This window comes from Neovison vison, chromosome 4 (genome assembly GCF_020171115.1).
Source record: "Neovison vison isolate M4711 chromosome 4, ASM_NN_V1, whole genome shotgun sequence".
In the NCBI taxonomy this organism is placed as follows: Eukaryota; Metazoa; Chordata; class Mammalia; order Carnivora; family Mustelidae; genus Neogale; species Neogale vison.
Genome location: NC_058094.1, coordinates 1,075,298 through 1,094,235, shown reverse-complemented (window position 1 = coordinate 1,094,235; position 18,938 = coordinate 1,075,298). Strand labels below are relative to the sequence as shown.

At 65.5% G+C, this 18,938-nt stretch overlaps 2 protein-coding genes across 4 annotated transcripts; one reads left to right on the top strand and one right to left on the bottom strand.

Moving 5' to 3' along the window:
- Window positions 1–326: 326 nt before the first annotated feature.
- Window positions 327–14,342, bottom strand: EEF1D (eukaryotic translation elongation factor 1 delta). 3 transcript variants are annotated; one of them, XM_044244831.1, is made up of 9 exons: window positions 10,449–10,537; window positions 7,282–8,366; window positions 5,524–5,647; window positions 5,065–5,136; window positions 1,435–1,534; window positions 1,244–1,344; window positions 853–1,071; window positions 519–713; window positions 327–411 (listed from the first exon to the last, which is right to left on the bottom strand). In XM_044244831.1, exons 1-9 carry the CDS (start codon window positions 10,473–10,475, stop codon window positions 373–375), a joined length of 1,962 nt encoding a protein of 653 aa, XP_044100766.1. In that variant the 5' UTR covers window positions 10,476–10,537; the 3' UTR covers window positions 327–372. The 3 variants fall into 3 exon arrangements, with proteins under 3 accessions (XP_044100766.1, XP_044100767.1, XP_044100768.1); XM_044244832.1 differs by lacking the exon at window positions 10,449–10,537 and adding an exon at window positions 8,551–8,620; XM_044244833.1 differs by lacking the exons at window positions 7,282–8,366; window positions 10,449–10,537 and adding an exon at window positions 14,247–14,342.
- Window positions 14,343–14,825: 483 nt separating this feature from the next.
- TIGD5 (tigger transposable element derived 5) lies at window positions 14,826–18,938 on the top strand. The gene has a single exon (XM_044244825.1). It carries the CDS (start codon window positions 14,826–14,828, stop codon window positions 16,773–16,775), a length of 1,950 nt encoding a protein of 649 aa, XP_044100760.1. The 3' UTR covers window positions 16,776–18,938.

Genomic DNA, 18,938 nt, shown 5'->3' with positions numbered 1-18,938 from the left:
AGGGGGAGACCCACAGGGTTTCTGGCTGCAAGAGCTTGAACTGGGCGTGCCCCTTGTAACCGAGGGCGGAGTGCAATCAGGAGGGCAGTCGGGAGACGGACAAGGGGCCGATGGGGAGTGAGGTCACACAGCCACAAGAACACCGTGCCCAGACCAAGAAAGGGGAGGGAGGGGTTGGCCCCTGGGGTCACTGGTGGAGCAGCAGCAGGACAGGGGCCCAACGGGGACACTAATGAGACGCAGGCCAAGTGTGAGGCCCGGAGCCCGGCGGTGCTGCTCACTGAACGTGCCCTCCCCCTGGGGCCCAGACAAGGACAGGCGCCAGACAGGGTGCTCTCAGTCTTTAATGTCTGTGGGGCCTGGAGCCCGCGCTCAGATCTTGTTGAAAGCAGCTATGTCGACACTCTGCACCTGAGGAGGAGGAAGGCCACTCGTCACAGGGGGCCCAGTCTCCCGAAGACCCACCCACTCTCGCCGCCCTCCAGGCCACGGGTGTGCGCGGGGGCCTGGCCACTCACGTGCTCCTCGAACTTGGTGATCTCCTCCTCCAGCAGGTCGGTCCCCACCTTGTCGTCCTCTACCACACACTGGATCTGCAGCTTGCGGATGCCATAGCCCACGGGCACCAGCTTGGAGCCCCCCCAGATCAGCCCGTCCAACTGGATGGAGCGCACGCAGGCCTCCAGCTGGGCCATGTCTGTCTCATCATCCCACTGCGGGGGAAGGGGGTGCAGAGGCTGGGGTCAGGGGCCCGCAGACCCCAGGGAATGTCCTGTTTCCCCCAAGCAGTGCAGGCTTACAGCCCACGGTTCCAAGGCACCTTCGGGGCGGAGGCAGGGGTGGGCCACTCACAGGCTTGACATCCAGGAGGATGGAGGACTTGGCCACCAGTGCGGGCTTCTTGGCCTTCTTCTCGGCGTACTGCCGCAGCCTTTCCTCTCGCAGCCGCGCGGCTTCCTTGTCCTCTTCCTCGTCGCTGCCGAACAGGTCAATGGCATCGTCCTCATCGTCCTCCGCGGCAGTAGCTGCCTTCCTGCCAGGGGGCTCCACTTGGCGCATGGGGGACACGTGCTGCCATTGGGGGTGGGGAGATTGAGGCCTGTGCCACAGGGGCCCCAGCTACGGCACCCTCACTAGGCCTCCAAGACGCCAGGCCCCCATGGGGATGAGGGCCAGGAGCACCTTCTGTCCCCCTCACCCCTGCGCCCAGGCGGAGGGCCCCTAGTCTGAGAAGGGTCCTCACCTGGGTCTGTGGGGCTGTGGCCCGGTGGGTGGGGGAGCTCTTCTCCAGCGCGCTCAACCGGGCCTCTAGCCGGCAGATGGCCTGCTGCAGGTCCTGCACCACTGTGGGGGCAAAGAGGGTGTTGGTTCAAGAGTGGGGGACCAGGAGGCAGGGGAGGGCAGGCATCCCACCCATTATGCTCAGGGACTCACCTCCTCGCAGGCTCTGATTCTCCACTTCTAGGCTGGCAATGCGGACGGCAAGCTCACTGTGATCCCCGCTGGGTCCACTGGAGGCCCCAGGGCCCGAGCTCTGGAAGGCAGGGGGGAGGTGAGGATGTGTCCCCCACCTCTAGCCTGCTCCCAGGGTGCCCCGGTTCACAGCCACCAAGAATCAGAACCCCAACACGTGGGGGGGGACCAGCTGGACACTAGGAAGCAGCTCCTGTCGGCCCTGCTCAGTCCACCTGCGATACTCCAGCCCAAGTGGGGAGGAGGCCCTGCGGGCACAAACCCAAGCAGGAAGCACAGGGCCCAGGGGAGCCGGGCAGGGGGGTAGTGCCGAACCCACAGCTGGCTATCACTGCCCATAGCCCTGGGACAGCCAGGGCCCTAATGGGGCCCAGCAGCACAGCTTGGAACTGCAGATGGGACAGAAGAGAGTTGAGGGCCCAGTGAGGGTAGAAAAAGAAGCTGTTCTGTGCCAGGGATGGACACTGCATAGCACCTTGCCTCCCCCAGGCCATACACCTGTCAACTGGCCCACGGGCTCAGCCCTCAAGGCTCTGGGAGACCGCACAGCTGCCTGTCAGCCTCCCTCGGGTCCTTCCTGACCAGGAACCTGCATCACCTGACTCAGCAGGGAGCCCCATCTCAAGCCCATGTTATACCTCAGGGGCCGACACCACCCCCCAACAGAATGGACAGGAAGCCCCTCCGTGAGGGCAAGCCCACGGCCTTCTCCTGTGTTTGATGCACCCCAAATCACAGATGGGCCCACAGGCTGGCAGGCGCCTGGCTCCCTACTGGGGGTCGGTGAGCAATGCAGGCCAGTGCTCTCCGTCCCCCATGACCCAGCAGCTCCTACCTCTGGCTCCTAGCAGAGCCGGCCAGAGGCAGGCTAGCCACCGCGCAGCTGGGGCCGGGGCAGGAGCACCCGCACTCCCTGCCTTCAGCTCAACCCCTCGGAAAGCTGGGCAGGGCTTGCCAAAGCCCTTGCTGCCGCCACCAGGCACATGGCCCCCTCGCCCGCCCGTATCCCCACACTCAGCTCCCACTGCCGTTCTCAATAGAACTTCCCAAGAGTTTCCGTTGCATGGGAATGAAATTCCGGCCATCCCCTCCTGTTCCCCCAGCCCGCACAGCCAGGCCTGGCTCCCCTCTCCTGGGGGCTCAGCACCGGCTGAGCAAATCCATCAAGGTCCAGCCGCAGGCTGAGGACACCACTGAGTGGAGGCTGCCTGCTGACAGGTCCCAAGGAGGCAGCCCCAGGCAAGCCCCCCCCCCCGCCCCCGCCACAAGGCTAAGGCTAAGCAAAGTGGCAGGCAAAGCCCCGGAGGCTGGTGGCTACTGCATTACCACCACCGGGCCCTGTGTGCCCCCTGGCCTCTCACTGACGTCTATGTCCTGGGACAACCTGAGCCAGGGAAGGACTGAGGACACCAGACCATCTGGTACCCCAGCCCCAGCCTGAGGCAGCCCGAGGCCACCCTGTCCAGTCCCAGTCTGTGACAGTGACCGTGGGCCACAGGGGACAGTGCCATCTTCCATGCCCATGTCCAACCCTACCCCTGGCACCACGCACAATGCCCAGGAAGCTCTGGGTTCTAACATCCCAGCTCTCTCCAACCCAAATCCACGCCTGGGGATGAGCCAGCAAGGTCTGTCCTGGGTCCCTATCAGCAGCTGAAAAGCAGGCCTCTGAAGTCCCCACCACGGCCTCAGAACACGAGCTTACTTGGAGACTGGGCCTCCACAGTGGCGACCCAGTTACTGTGAGGGTCGCCCTGATTCAGACACCTGGAGGTAAAATAATGAAAATACACAGGAGAACAAGGGCCACGCACATGCCCAGAAGCGGGCTCAGAACCTGCTTACACCTTGACCTTGGACTCTAGCTTCCAGACTGAGGAAATCAAGTTGGTGTAAGCCCTTGGTCTGGGCTGCTTTGTCACAGCAACTCAGCCCCCAAGTCCTAGTAGACGCCCATATGCTTTCCCCAAGACCCAGCAGTCAACCCCTAACCCGGCCAAAGAGAGATCCCGCAGCCCAGGAACTTCCAGGGCAGCTGGCCCAGAGCTTAGATCCCCAGGCCTGGCCTTCCGGGGGCTGCAGTCTGACACACAGGCCTGGGGCAGGCAACAGCAAGTGGCGGCCGAGCAGGAAGAAGGGCCCGGCGGTGGCAACAGCCCCGGGGTTGGTCAAGGGAGTCGGGACGTCCAAGCCACCTGCCCTTGTGCTAATTCCCAGAGCCGCTACAATGATGACCTCCGGTGGCAAAAGGGACTCTACCCAGAGGACAAAGTGGAGGCTCTGGAGACGGAGAAAGGCTGCTGAGGGTCTGGGAGGTCCTGTGCCCGCGAGAGGCCGAAGAGGAGGGGACGTGAGGAAGCAGGGGCTCGAGTCCCTACACAGCTGGTGAGAAGCCGGGGGTCAAGGGATGCAGGCGCCTGCTTCAGGCTGGAAAAGGCAATGGAAGAAGTCTTTCCTGGAACGTCTCCAGAAGGGGGGCACCTGGGGGGCTAGGTGGGCTAAGCCTCTGCCTTCGGCTCAGGTCATGGTCTCAGGGTCTTGGGATCGAGCCCTGCATCAGGCTCTCTGCTCAGTGGGGAGCCTGCTTCCCCCCGCCTCTGCTGCCTCTCTGCCTACTTGTGATCTCTGTGTCAAATAAAAAAATTAAAAAAAAAAAAAAAAGAAAGAAAGAAAGAAAGAAAGAAAAGAAAAGAAAAGTCCCCAGAAGGAACACAATTCTGTTTGGGTTTTTTTTTTGTTTGTTTTTGTTTTTGTTTATTGATTTGAGAGAGAGAGACAGTGAGAGAGAGCACGAGCGAGGAGAAGGTCAGAGAGCGAAGCAGACTCCCCATGGAGCTGGAAGCCTGATGCGGGACTCGATCCCGGGACTCCGGGATCATGACCTGAGCCGAAGGCAGTCGTGCAACCAACTGAGCCACCCAGGCGTCCCAGGAACACAATTCTGATCATACTTGGCTTTCCAAACACAGGAGAGCACGTGTCACAAAAACACGACGACGTCCTGGCTCTGCTGGCTCAGGCAGGCAGAGCAGCGGGTGTCTCTCCTCCCAGGGACACAGCTGCCCCACCGCACTGGGAGCGGAGCTGGACAGGGCCCTGCCCTCTCTTGATCCCATCTGGGACCTGGAGGCCAAACCAGTGGCACGGCCCTTCTCCAGGCCTCAAATTCTGTCGTTTGGACGGTACACAGCCCGGGAACCCATCTCGCTAGGGAGGCGGGGCCCAGGGAGCAAGAGAAAAGGGCAGCAGATGCCGCTGCTCAGGCTTCTCCCCAGGCAGGACGCCAAGCGAGGCAGTTGTGTCCAGGCCTTGGCGTGTGGAGCGACCGTGCCAGAGGCCACTGGTGTGGGCCCAGGGGTGGCCCTGAGCAGCAGCCGGGAGAAGGTGGGAAGGAGTCCTGGGCAACCCCCAGCAAGCAGCCCAGAGGCTCTGCGGGGAGGGCTCCTATGGGGTCGGGGCCTGCCAGCCCTGCACACCTTGCCCCGACGTGTTTCTGAGGGCCTGACATGCGCGGCGGCAGGGCCGGGGCCAAGGTCAGACATGCCGCTGGGCATGAAGCCAACAGGGCCAGGCAAGCCCGCAGGTACTCACTCCGGCCAGGGATTTCTGGATGTTCTCTCTGGCTCTCGCAATGTCTCGGAGGATCACGCTGGCGCCATTCTCCTGTAGACAATGCAGAAAGAACCAGTCTTTTTTCTTTTACCCCCATTAAAACAATCTTAATAAAAAAAAAAGAGAGAGAGCGAGACAAAGCCTCCTACAGAGAGCCAGCAAGAGCGGAGAAGGAAAGCTTGGCAGCATGGCAAGGAGCGCAAGGAGCTCGCGTCTGCCAGGGTGCCGCAGCCCGGACAACAAGGCCCGAGGGAGCCCGGGTCTGCAGGCCCAGCCCAGGCCTGCAGCGTCCTGATCGGCGTGTCCAGTGCTCTGAGCTGTGGCGGCGGATGGCCCATCCCACGCAGGCGCGCACAAGCAGGCCTATCCAGGGCCACGCCTCCAAAGACCCCCCCCAGCCTCTGGCCAACCCCCATCACGCTCCGAGTCCACCCCTACCTGGTGCGAGGTGCCCGCCACAGGCCCGTTCATCTGTTCGTAGAATTTTCTTTCGGCTTCATCGTATCTGAACTTGTCAAACCAAACCTTCTCGTGCACTAGGAAGTTTGTAGCCATTTTCCTGCTACAAAGAGGAGGAGAAACTAAGTCCGCTGGAAGGAAAAGGGGCATCCCTGAAGGCCCCAGGCCTGGCCCGCATGAGCACCCTGCCAACAGCCCAGATACCAAGGGTGGAGGGTGACCAGGGGTCCGGGTCAGAGCACGGTGGTCTTGGCATGGCTGAACCCCGTCCGTAACCAAAGCCCCCACGCGCCATCCCTTGGGTTCTCAACCGGCCGTTCCCAGGCTTGTCCCCAGTTTTGGAGCTCTCCAACCGGGGTGAGGAACTTCCAGGGGTGCCCTGGGCCTTCCTTTCCAGCCACACATCTGTGCAAGGCTCAATTTATATGTCCAACAATTCCCGTCCACAGACTGAATGCAGAAGCAAGGGGGCTGCTCCTGCTCCGCAACACACTCCAGAGCGTCTCGGAGAACAAGTTCGGTCACTGCTCGCCCAACTGTCCTCACAGAAAACCCGCAAGTCGCTAACCGCAGCAAGTGACAAACTTTTCAACGACTCAAGTGCTTCCAGCGTGTCTGTTTTCAACGCTAACACGGCAAAAATCGACAGACACGAGGGACGCCCTCCGAGGTCCAGAGGCCAGGAAGCTTGAGAACCCCCAGCTCTCTCCGGAGCCTCACTAGGCCGGCCTGCTGCCTCCCTCCACTGAGCAGGGCCCCTCCCGCTCCTGACCCGGGGTGGCAGAAATGGGCCCAATCTCACCAACTCTCTGTGCCAAGGCCCCAGGCTACCACCGGACCTCATCAAGTACGCCCACGGTGACCTCGAGAGGACCAGGTCCCGGGACTCTCCTCCCTCCACCCCTGCACCCCGCCAGGAGCAGCCAGGCCGCTATGCAGAGTTTCAGCTCCAGGATCCCCCACACTGCCGACGGGGACGCTCCCGCACAGGGGGTCCCACACCCTGTCCAACAGCATATCCAACCCCACTGAGGAGATGTGGGGTTGCCAAAGGGAACGCGGGGCCGGGATGGCGCGGCTTCCCCGGAGGCCTGACCCACGCAGCCATCGACGCCCCCACGCCGTCCCTCTGCTGCGCCCGCAGCGTTCCCTTGGAGCCGGTCATCTCCGCTGGGCCACCCGACTCTACCCCCGCCCTTCTCTAGGCCCAGGCACCCAGGAACCACTGCTGGTGCCACACGGAACCCTCCTGGGGCAAGCCCTGGGTCCCCAGGCTAGACGCGAGTAGGCCTCTTCCGGGGTGTCCTTCAGACCCAGGGTGCTCAAGAGACAGCAGGCTTGTGTCCCAGACACACTCACCTCCCCTCAGAGATGGTTCCAGATGAGGGAGGCGGGGGTACGTGCCGGCTCCCGTGTGTTCCCCAGTGGGGTTTGGGCCGGGAGCTTTCTCCATGCCCCTGCCCTGCCCTGTGACGGCCAGAAGGGTCTCTGGGAGTTGCCCTTAAGGGAAACCCTACACCAGACGAACTCAGCCCTGTGCTCACCCCCTCCCACCCCCTACAGCCCCAAACCTTGGGAGGATTTTGCTGCACGGCCCCTGGAGCTACCTCGGCCCAACCCACTCCTGCATCCCACTTGGCCGGGTCCAGGAGTGCTGGGGAGGCTGTGCGGGACGGGGGTGGGGAGAGGCGTAGGCAGGGCCCCAGCCTAGGAACCCGCACGGCGTATTTCTCCTACTTGGGTCTCAGGCTGGGCACGGACGGGCCCAAGCGGGCGCCAGGTCGGTGAGCCAGGGATGCGGCCTCGAGGCGCCAGGCCATGCGCAGGGCCTCGGCAGCGTGGTGGCGGCTCTCCGCGCTGTCATAGACGGGCTTGCTGAGCCAGGGGGCCTCGGCGTCCCGGTGCAGGAAGTACCAGTAGGGCACAGCAGACGAGGCCTCCCCGTCGACCCGCCGAGGCCCGACCCGCTTGCTTCCCATGGCGTTTCGGCCCCGCCGGTCTCTGCGGCCCCGCCGGGCCCCTTCGGCTGGGCCCGCTCGCTCTTGCAGACGCACCTTCCCCGGGGGGTGGCCGTCAAACATGGCTTCGTGGAAGCCCCTCTCGGCTGCATCGTACTGGGGCTTCTGTAGCCATACCTCCTGCACCAGCGCCTGTAGGCTGCCCAGTGGGGACAGGCTGGCGGCCAGCGGGCTGGGCTGGCGGGCGGCCACCAGGTCGGGGGCAGCAGCCTGCTGGCCCGTGTCGGAAGCCCCCAGCCGGCCACTCCCCTCGGCGGCCAGCAGCAGGGCCTGAGACCATTCCACAAACGCCCGCTCGGCCTGGTCGAAGGCGGACTTGTTGACCCAGACGCCCCAGGTCACGTGGTGGCAGGCCACCTGGCTTCCGTGCGTGCAGGGGCCCCGGAGGCCCAGGGCGGCTGGCTGGGCGGCCGCGGCCGCCAGCCTCTGGCGGTAGGAGCTCTCCGCCTGGTCACACACGGGCTTGTCCAGCCACACGCGGTCGGCGGAGAGGCCCACCAGGGCCAGGTCGGCCTGGCCCAGACCGCTCTTGGGGGAGCGCTTCCTCTTCTTCTGCGGTAGCTTCTTTCCGTCCAGGCTCTTCCTGGGGTCACGCGTGCCGCTGCTGTCGGGGGCACCTGCCTCCTCGGCGTCCTTGGCCGCCTCGTGCCCTGGCCCGTTCACGGCTGGCCCCTCCGCCGGGAGCTGCGGGGCGGCAGCGGCTCGTGTGGCCTCCTGCTCGTAGCAACGCCGCTCGGCTTCCCCGTGCTGCTGCTTGTCCTCCCAGACCGTCTCCAGCGCACAGGAGGCCTTCCCGCTCCTCATCTTCCGCACAGCGTTAAAAAGCAAGCACAAGAAAGCAGTTGCAACACAGCGGGCCACGGGAGCACGGCCCCACCCCCTCCTCGGCCTGACTTGAGGGGCTGGAGGGCCAGGGAGTGCTCCCCGACGGGGGGGGGGCCATGCGACAGCAAGCAAGGACCTAGAGTCAAGTCCGCGGGAAACTCACGGAAGCAAAGAGCAAACACGTGTCTGGGCCCCCTTCACTGTCAAACTCCTCTTTTCTAAGGCACCCGGCTCTGCACCGGGTCTAGACAACACCGTTTCCCAGCTTCGGCCACAGACACCTCCTCGCCTAGAGCCTCCGCAGACAGCTGCCGCACGACACACAGGGTGCGCGCGCTTAGTGTGATTCTAGAAATGACAACACATCGTTCTCAGGACAAGCACGTTCCACAAAACAAACACTTGTGCTGAAAAACCGCTCAGTGCCCATCTGCACTTCTCACCGGACGGCCTTTGATTTTGCTACGTTCAGCCATGTGCCCAGAGCACTGCCGGTTTCCAGAGTCGCTCCGGGGGTCTCTGAGGCTGGCCGACCTGCCCTGGAGCAGCACACGCTCCTACGGGAGCGGAGGCTGGAGGGTCCGTCCCGGCAGGGCCACATCGGGGAAGAACCAGGCCCCCCGTTAGCGGCAGCCGCCGGCCGGCCGCCCACCACTCTGGCTTGTGCTTACAGCTCGGGGAGGCCACCTGACCCTCTCTGGGCCCTAGGGTGTCGTGAAGACGCCCACCCCTCCTTTCTGCACCATCTGACTCGGGGGCCCCTCCCCAGGCCAGCGGTGGAAGGCAGGCTGGGGGCTCTGGGTCCAGTCTGCTCCAGTGGACAATGCCTCAGCTTCCTCACTACAGGTGTTGCTCCCTCCGGTTTGGAGGCCACGGTCATCTGAACCACGGGTCGTAGCCACTGCCACCATCACAGCCTCTGGCCAGCTGCGGTCAAGCCCAGAATGACCCAGAAGCCAGTCTGCTCTTAGGGCGCACCTAGTGGTCTGAGCTCACACTCTGCTTCCAGAGGCACGGATGCAAGCGGCAGAGTCCTTCCAGCCACAGATCTGACTCCGGGCCCCGCTCCCCGAAAGCAGAAGGACCTCCACCAGCCAACCAACACCCAGGAACTACTCTGCCCAGGGGCTGACCGGCATCCCCTCAGGATGTGGGGTCCCCTGCTTCTGTGGGGTCACGCGGTGACCTATGCAGGAGCACCCATGTGCTGGGCCCTCATTTCCAGAAGACAAGGGCTCCGCAGGGAGGACAGCAAACTGTTCCCACCATCTATACAGGGTCGACATCCCTTTCCTAACAAAACCAAAACCTGGTTCTCGTTACCCAGTGGGACACGTCAGCTGCCTAAGCCCCACAGTCACCGGGATTTGGGGACGAGTCTCCCTTGTATTGTGAAGGGACATGCTGGGGGCCTCTGATGGCATAAGAGCCCCAGGTGTGGACAGCCCCAGCCCCACCTCCTGCCTTCCTCCCCAGGCTGGCAGCGGTACTCACCAAGGCCAGGCTGGCGGCAGAGGCAGTGGTGGGGGGCGGGAGCAGGGGCCCAGGAGGCATTGTGACATCACCCACTGTCCCAGAGGGGACGGCAGGTCGAGTGGGCAGGGCCTGTCTGCCCTTCAGCCTTGCTGGCACCAAACCCCTGGCAGACCCTCACCAGGACAGCCCAGGCCTGGGCTGGCCGGAACCCTCAAGCTGCACCCACCAGACTGAACCTCCCGGTGGGGGGGCCCTGCCAACCCCTATCGGCCTCAAGGCTGTCCCTGTCTCCCGGCATCACCGCAGGCTCTGCCCAGAGGCGGAAGCCGGCCAGCTACTCCTGGCCGGCTCAGGGGGAGGCCCCTCCCCAAGGCAGGAACAGGCTCAGTCCAGGGAACCCAGAGACGCGTAGCCTTGCCGCTGCCCTACCCCACAGGACCAGAGCCGAGCTCCAGCAAACCCAGCACCCCCGTGTTGCAGACAAGGAAAGGGAGGCCCGCCGGGCCCTGCGTGCTATGACAAGCGGACCAGGGGCTCCCCGGCTGAGGTGGAAGGGATGCCGTGGCAGGGGACAGGGGTACTTACTTTTACTCGGGCCTCCTGGGGCGGCATGAAGAGAAAGCAGCAAGGTTAGACGCAGTCAGAAAGGGCGGCACAAGCAAGCCACAAGGCCGCTGCAGAGGTGAGGAGGAAGGGGCCGGAGATGTGTGGTGGGGTGAACCAAGGTCGAGCACCCGACACGCCCACCACCCAAACCCCAGCAGGCGACGGAGTCCACCCACTCGGCTGCCCCTCAAAATGAGCACCCTCCCACCTGTTCCGACCTGCGGAGAGATCAGCCAGCGGCTCCCTGGAGCTGTACAGGGGCCCCTACCCAGCCCCACTGTTGTACCGCCACAAAACCTGGCTGCGGGACAAGGCACAAGACAGCCACGCGCGGACCACGGGCCTCAGCAGCCGCGGACCCAGGGCCCGTGCTGCATCAGACCAGGCGTGAACGAGACAGTCCTCCTGTTGGGCACGCGAGGACGGGGCTTTCGCCCAATCCCAGGTGGGAAAACAGGCCAGAAACACCCTGTGCCCCACCCCAAACCCAACAAAGGTGGCAGCTCAGCAGCTGAGACAGCCAGACCCTGCCCTGCCCCAGGATTCCCCCAGCAGCCCCCTCACCAGAGCCCTGAAGATCTGCCTCCTTTTTGCAGCAGGACTCTGCCTCACATGCAGAGGCACGAAAGCATCAGGTCCCTGACAGACGGGGACTTCCGGGGACCCTCGGGATGTGTGTGTGTGCACGCGTGTAAGCACGCTCGTGTCAGACAGTGTCCCTGGGACACTCGTGTCCTTGGGACAGTCAGCGACCCTGCAGGAGCACAGGCCGCGGTGAGCCCCTCCCGCTGGCCGTGTCACCCGGAGGCAGCGAAGCCAGTGTTGGGACCAACTACCCCCCACGGGGACACTGGAGGACCAGCCGGCAGGGTACTCCCCCTGCCCCCTCTCAGATGCAAGAGCCCAGCCCCACGGCCTCCGTCCCCCGTCTCCGAGAGCTCCCTAGTTCCGTGAAGAGCTGCGGAACTGGAAAGCCATCTCTTGCAGGAGAAAACCAAGTCTGAGTCTGAACGATCACCTCGGAGAAGCCAAACATGCCTCTGGTCACACAGCGGAGACCCCAGGCTGCCGAGGAACAGGTGGGCCCCCTCCTACCATCTCTCCCAACGGCACAGCCACGGCTCGCCGGTAACGGGGCGAGACACCGGACGACTTGAGAACCCCAGACCCAACACACCGGAGGAAGGGCCCTGCGGCGTCCCCACCCTCTGCTCCTGAAAGTGCACGGGACTGCCAGTGTCTCCCTGTCCGCTCACCCGCCTGGCAATAAAGCTGCGTGGCCACCACTCGGGCCCAGCCCCGGTGCCTCAGGCCGCCGGCACTGCTCCGAGGGGGCGTGGTCCCTCTCAGCTGCCCAGGGGGCCCCAAGGACTGGAGGTGCAGGAGGCCCCGGGGGATCTCACCCCACCCGGCCGCTGAGGTCTTCAAGAAAAGCAACCAGCAGCAGAGCTCATCCTGGCTACAGACGGGCCCCTCCTTGGCCACTGTCCCAGCCAGGCGCCATCCACACTCAGGACCGCGTGGACTCAAACCCATGCTCCAGGCGGAGGTAGGCACAGCTCTTGGGAAGGGAACCTGGCTGCAGACCCCCAAAGGACACCCCTGGCTGGAGAGCCTTCAAAGAGAAGGATGATGTGGCCTGCCGTGGCTGGGCCCAGCCAGGCACCAGTGCCTCTGAGAGCCTGGGTGAGTGGGGAAGGTTTCTGGGAAGGGCTGCCCCCTCCCCCGGCTCGGCCCTCTGCCCCACTCTCCCATCCCCCGGACACCATGGCACCGTCATACACGGAAGAGCTCCCCAACTGTCCACCCAGGGCTCGGAGAGCCCATCTTCCACGGGAAGTGGGACCCGACATGAGGACTACGGGGAACGGGGCGGGGCTGTCTGCAGGCCAACTCGTCTCCTCTGGGCCCCCAGGGTCAGACCTGCGCTTCACCAGGTACCTCAGGTCAGACCTGCGTTCCGTGGTACCTCCCGTGTCTGAGGCACAGCGACGAGCACCTGGCATGTCCGAACCCGCAAGAACAGCCGCACAGAGCGGAAGCTGCCCGGGTCGGCACCGCTCCACACAGAGCCTAGCTGTGCAAGGCAGGAATGCCACCTTGCACCGGGGGAACCCCTAACCCCACTCGAAACATCAACCTGTCCTGCTGGCAGAAAAGGGGCCCCCCATGCCATCAGACTCAGGGTTCCCGCCACAGCTGCCCACATCACCCCGGGCAGGCACAACAATGTCCGTACCTCCAATGGCAATAAAGCCTGTCCGTTCTACTCTGTCCCAGCTGCCAGAGCCCAGTCTAAGCTACTCGGCCTGGTCCCTGCACTGCCTTCCCTCAGGGTGACCCCAGTACCGCACATGCTCCCCCAACCTTCCCGTAACCACTCGAGTCCTCGCGTGCATCCCCAGGCCTCCCAAACAGTGGATGGAGAGAGTGGGGAAGGGAAGCCCCAGTCAGGCAGGGGAAGAACTGGGGACCCGGGTCTTACGCCACACCAGTGCCACGGGACCACCTACTCGGAGCACCTACGTGTCCTCTTACAACTGAGCACAGGGCTAGGGCTTAACACACACCGTTGCCAGCATTTCTGCAGTCCCTGAAAAATACAGTGCACTAGACGCCAAAAATAATTTTTTGGTTAATCTTCAAAAAAAAAAAAAAAGTCATCAAGAAAGCTGCTGTCACAAAAACGTGGGTCAAGCCCATCAGACCACCTGTGCTGATCCTTGGTACCCTCACCGTGCTCCCCAGGAGCAAAGCTGCGGAGGTGGCCCAGCACCAGCCCCTCCAGAGGGTAGCTGTCTCCGGACCATCAAGGGCTCTCCCCGGGCGGTGAACCTCACAGCAAGCCCCACTCCAGAGAAGAAAAAGGTGGCCTGGAGGGCGCTCCCCAGGTCGGGCAGGAGGCCCAGAACACGGACTGTCCTACGGCGGTGACAGGCTCATGTGTCAGTCACTCGGAAAAACGATGCCATCCACGGGGCTGGGCGTGGAAGGTTCAGGAAGCACCAGGTCCCCTCTGAGGCAGCACACTTACAGGCTCAGGGTACCCAGAAAAGGTCGGGGTGTCAGAGCCGCTCCAGCAGACGCCTCCTAAGACGTGTCCCTCCCAGCCGCAGGCCAGGGTCAACTGAAGAGGTGCTCCCCCTGGGTTCCCGCCCCCACCAAGTAAAGCCAACGACTTCCCTTGCTCCGGGGTGCACTTCCTTCTGGGAACCTGACACTCAGCCTCCACCGCGCCCCCCCTTAGCTCCAGGGCTCCAGGAGAAGCCCTTCCCTCTGCCCAGCACTCACAGTGCCCCCGTCTCGGGGAGGAATCGCCCACACCCCTTCGGACACTGGCTTCCACGGCGCCTCCTGCCGGGGCCACCTTATCCAAGTCATGGCTCCCGGCCGCTCGGAGAGCCCGGCGCGTTTCTTCCGAGTCTCTCCGCAGACGCGTCCTTGCTCTCTCCCGCGTCCACGAACCGCCAGGGTTCCACGAGGGTTGGGCCGACCCTGACCCCCTGGCCCAGGACCGGCGCGCGGCAGGGACCCGACGAGCGCGCGCTGCACAAAGGAGGGGCTCCTGCCCCCCACGCCCGCGTCGCGGCGGGGCCGAGGGCCTGCGGCAGGGTCGCCCGGCCACGTGGCCCGCGCGGCCCGCCCCCCCTGCGCCCTCGGCCCGCACTGACGCCGCAGAGCCGCGGGCGCACCCCGGGCGCCCGCCGCACCCCCGCCCCGGCCCCTGGGGTCTCCGCGGCGCGTGCGGCCCCTCCGGGCGCGGGCTGCGGTACTCACGCCTGCCAAGGACGCGGCGACCAGCGAGGAGCGCTCGTGGCCCGGGACGGCGGAGGAAAGGAAGCGGCGGGCCGGCCGCGCACGGGAAATGAAGCGGCGGGCTGTACCACGGCGCGGGCCGCGCACGGGGGAGGCGGCTCCCGCGCCCCGCCAGCCTCGCCGCCACGGCCCCCGGCGCGGCGCGACGCTCCCCGCGGCCGCCGAGACGGCAGGCCCTGCGAGAGCACCACGGCGCTCGCCGTGTCCCCGCGGGGCCGCCGCGGGCGGCGGGGGGGGCAGGACTGCGGCTCGTCCGACCCCTCCCCTGCCGGCGCAGTGGGCTCGTCTGGCCGGGCGGGGCGGAAGGGCCCACACGAGCCCGAGGACCCGCGGCGCGCGGGGCGGGGCCGGGCGGCGCGCGGGGCGGGGCGGCGCGCGGGGCGGGGCCGGCGACAGGGCCTGCGCGCCTGCGCCCCCAGAGCTGGCTAGACAAAGGGGAGGGCCCGGCCGGCCCCGCCCCCAGCGCCCCGCCCCGCGCGGCCGGCCGGGCCGGCGTGTGGCCCCCGCGCCCCCGCCTCCGCCGCCGCCGCCGCCGCAACCATGTACCCCGCGGGCCCCCCGGCCGCCCCGGCTCCGCGCCGCGGCCGCCACCCCCCGCCCGGGCGCCCCGCGCAGCCGCCGCGGCTCCCCGCGCCCACCCCGGCCCCAGCCGCGCGCCCGTCGCCCCCGGCGCCCGGGCCGCGGCCCCGCGTGGCCGTGAAGATGGCTTTCCGCAAGGCCTACTCCATCAAGGACAAGCTGCAGGCCATCGAGCGCGTCAAGGGCGGCGAGCGGCAGGCCAGCGTGTGCCGCGACTTCGGGGTGCCAGGCGGCACGCTGCGCGGCTGGCTCAAGGACGAGCCGAAGCTGCGCTGGTTCCTGGAGCAGCTGGGCGGCGAGGTGGGCACGCAGCGCAAGAAGATGCGGCTGGCCAACGAGGAGGAGATCGACCGCGCCGTCTACTCGTGGTTCCTGGCGCTGCGCCAGCACGGCGTGCCGCTGTCGGGGCCGCTCATCCAGGCGCAGGCCGAGGCCTTCGCGCGCCAGATCTACGGGCCCGAGTGCACCTTCAAGGCCAGCCACGGCTGGTTCTGGCGCTGGCAGAAGCGCCACGGCATCTCCAGCCAGCGCATCTACGGCGAGGCCGAGCCCCTGGCCGCGGGCCCCGCTCCCGGCCCGCCCGTCAAGCAGGAGCCCGCGCAGCCCCCCGGCTCGGGCGCCGGCCCCCTGCCCGACCGGGCCCCAGCCCCGCCGACCCCCGCGGAGGGCGGCTACGGCGACGAGCAGATCTACAACGCGAACGTCACTGGCCTCTACTGGAAGCTGCTTCCGGAGCAGGCCGCGCCCCTGAGCGCGGGGGACCCCGGCGCGGGGGGCTGCGGCCGGCGCTGGCGGGGTGACCGGGTGACCGTGCTTCTGGCCGCCAACCTGACCGGCAGCCACAAGCTGAAGCCGCTGGTCATCGGGCAGCTGCCAGATCCGCCTAGCCTGCGCCACCACAACCAGGACAAGTTCCCCGCCTCCTACCGCTACAGCCCGGACGCCTGGCTCAGCCGTCCACTGCTGCGGGGCTGGTTCTTCGAGGAGTTCGTCCCTGGCGTGAGGCGGTACCTGCGCCGCAGCTGCCTGCAGCAGAAGGCTGTGCTGCTGGTGGCCCACCCGCCCTGCCCCAGCCCAGCAGCCAGGATGCCCGCCCTGGAGGACAGCGAGGACACCCTCCGGCGGTGTCGGCCTGAGCCCCTCAATCCCCCAGAAGAGCTCCAGACCCCGGACGGGGCTGTGCGCGTGCTCTTCCTGTCCAAGGGCAACAGCCGGGCGCACATCCCAGCACCGCTGGAGCAGGGCGTTGTGGCCGCTTTCAAGCAGCTGTACAAGCGGGAGCTGCTGAGGCTGGCCGTGTCCTGTGCGGGGGGCTCACCGCTGGACTTCATGCGCAGCTTCATGCTCAAGGACATGCTCTACCTGGCCGGCCTTTCCTGGGACCTGGTGCAGGCGGGCAGCATTGAGCGGTGCTGGCTGCTGGGCTTACGGGCGGCCTTCGAGCCCCGGCCCGCCGAGGAGTGTGCTGGGCAGCCCGCCTGCCAGGCCGAGGAGGCTGCCGAGCACAGCCGGGTGCTCAGCGACCTCACGCACCTGGCAGCCCTGGCCTACAAGCGTCTGGCGCCAGAGGAGGTGGCCGAGTGGCTGCACCTGGACGATGACGGGGGGCTGCCCGACAGCTGCAGAGAGGACACAGGCCCTGGTCGGCCCCCTGTGCTGGTCCCTGCTGCCCCTCCCACCCTGGCCAGCCTACCCTCTGTCATGGGGGGTGGGGAGGAGGGGGAGGAGGCTGCCGTGCCCACAGCTGGGGAGGCTGTCCGGGGTCTGGAGACAGCTCTGCGGTGGCTGGAGAATCAGGATCCCCAGGAGGTGGGGCCCCCCAAGCTGGTGCAGCTGCGCTCCCTGATCAGCATGGCCCGGAGGCTGGGGGGCATCGGTCCCTCTCCTGCGGTCCCCGAGGACGGGGTGTGACCGAGCCAGCCTGAGTGGCCCCCACGGTGGCTGTTCTCCTGCTGCACTTGGAGGGAGGGGACACACGAAGTCTTCCATTTCCTCTCCTTCCCTCCTCTGGGATGGCCCACCCCATAGCTCAGGGGGCTCCAGGGATCCCAGCCACAGGCTGGCTTGGAGGAGCTGTTAGGCTGTGCTGCACCAGTCCCCATCTTCCTGAGGGGGAGCTAGCAGAGGGGCCCCGGGCTCCTACATCTCCTTCCTGGGCAAGCACACTCTTGGGGTCTGTGGTTTTAGCCAGGGTCCCTTGGCACGCACACGACGTAGCACGCTCATCAGAGCCGATCTCGGTTTTCCGGCTCTGGCCGTTGTGGGGCTGAGGCCTTGAGCCCGGTGCCTGTACCTCCTCCCTCCTCCCGGGCGGCCCTGCACACGCACTGGACAGGGGCCGGCACTCCCACGAGTCTGGAGCTCGGGGGCTTCACGGTGCCCGCACCTGGCCACGCAGTCATCGCTGAGGCACACGGCTCCATTTTGGTGTTCAGCACGTTACACCCATTTTGACAGATGCCTTGCCTGGCGGCCAGCACAGTGTCTCATTCTCCAGCCTGGGACTGGTCTTGGAAGTTGGCTCCGCAGAGGCTGGGGAGGGAGGATGGGGCCCAGTGACTGGGGACCCCGAAGTGCTGGACGCAGCAGGGAGTGTGGATTTCCCTTCCGCTGGGATTGTTAGTTTTCCTTAAAATTCCACTCCCAAACGCTGTCCTATTCTATGGGGTTAGCAGCCTTCTAGACTTGGGCCCCTGGTGACTTGACCAGGGACCGAGCAAGCTCCCTGGACCGGTCACGCCATCCACCCGGAGCGGGCTTGTGGTAGTGAGAGCCACATGGGTACAGCCCGACAGTGCCTTAGTGCTCCTCCGAGGCCGCCCCACCGCTCCCGGCACTGCCAGGGCTGTGGCTAAGGAGCCGCTTCCGACAGCCCAGCACCCAGGCTTCTGAGGGGCTCCACTTGGGAGAAAGAGTGCTCGGTGTCCCCACCCAGCTCTAGCTGCAGGCCGGCTGCTGGTCCGTGGCCCAGCCCGTGTCCCCCGGGGGCAGCCTTTCTGCCTGCCTTCACGCCCACCTGCCTCACACCCTCCTGCTGTAGGTGGACGGTGTGTCTATGAACTGCGGAGGCAGCTGGAGGGGACCCCAGAGCAACCTCCTCACGAGTCAGAACAGAAATCATCCCGTGGAACTGTACTGTCTGTGTGTGGGTTACACACATATATCTCAAATCTGGAAGCTGAGGGAGGGTAAAAAAAATCTGGGGGCACGGGCTTGACTCGCCAGGCCCAGGGCAGCAGCCCCCAGCTGGAGACTGTGCACCCACGTAATAGCGGACTCAAGCCCGTGGCCCTGGAGGCCCCTTTGGCCATCTGGCTGGTCCTGCGACTTGAACCCAAGCAGCTGGCACGGGGGATCGGGAGATCTTACCTTTTATAACATCTGACGGCAACTCAGGGACCTAGGGCTGGGAGGCCCTGGCCTCTGCTCTACCAGGCCTGCCCCCGGGGTCCTCTGGAGAGGCAGACCTCAGGGCCCACAGGGGCACCAGGCAAGGGTGCACCTGGGCCTGAGTTTCTGCTGAATGGCTGCATACTCGAAGCAGCTGCTATTCCAAAAAGCAGCTCTCGGTGAGGGTCCTCGTTAGGGCCTCCAGTGGGCTTGGCAGTGGGCTGGGCAAGGGAGGTGCAGGAGATGGAGACAGGCCAGTGTGCAGGTTCTGCTAAAACTGCCCTTGACCTGCACCCGTTGGGGGGATGAGACCAAGCTGCAACCAGGAAAGGGAGCCCGTCTGAGAGCCACGGCCTTGCTGAAAGGGGCTGCGAGCCTGGGAAGCCACCCCCAGCCAGCCGTGGGCTGCGGGGGCCAAGTCAGCACGTGAGGGGAAGAGCGTGCCCTCCAGCCCGACTCCCAGCCCAGCAAGTCAGGATCGCAGTGGAGAGCTGGGCGCTGTTTGTCCTCAGATGAGAGCCTACAGGTGAGGCTTGACTCTAGGAGCATGTCCTGAGCAGACCAGGGGCTTTTGGGGTGCACGCTCTGTTGAGGGACCTTTCCACACCCATCCTTGCTGATGGGGCAGTTCACGCAGTCAGATGGGCCCAATGTGCATTATAATAAAGGTTCGTGTCAACTTCA

Excerpts from the sequence above, each read along its gene's own strand:
- EEF1D (XM_044244831.1), bottom strand. The coding sequence starts at position 10,475 with ATGCCGCCCCAGGAGGCCCGAGTAAAA. Across the intron at positions 8,367-10,448 it reads CCCAGGAGGCCCGAGTAAAA|ATGAGGAGCGGGAAGGCCTC; the intron begins GTAAGTACCCCT and ends GCTGTGCGGAAG. Across the intron at positions 1,072-1,243 it reads CCACAGCCCCACAGACCCAG|CACGTGTCCCCCATGCGCCA; the intron begins GTGAGGACCCTT and ends CCCCAATGGCAG.
- TIGD5 (XM_044244825.1), top strand. The coding sequence starts at position 14,826 with ATGTACCCCGCGGGCCCCCCGGCCGCCCCGGCTCCGCGCCGCGGCCGC.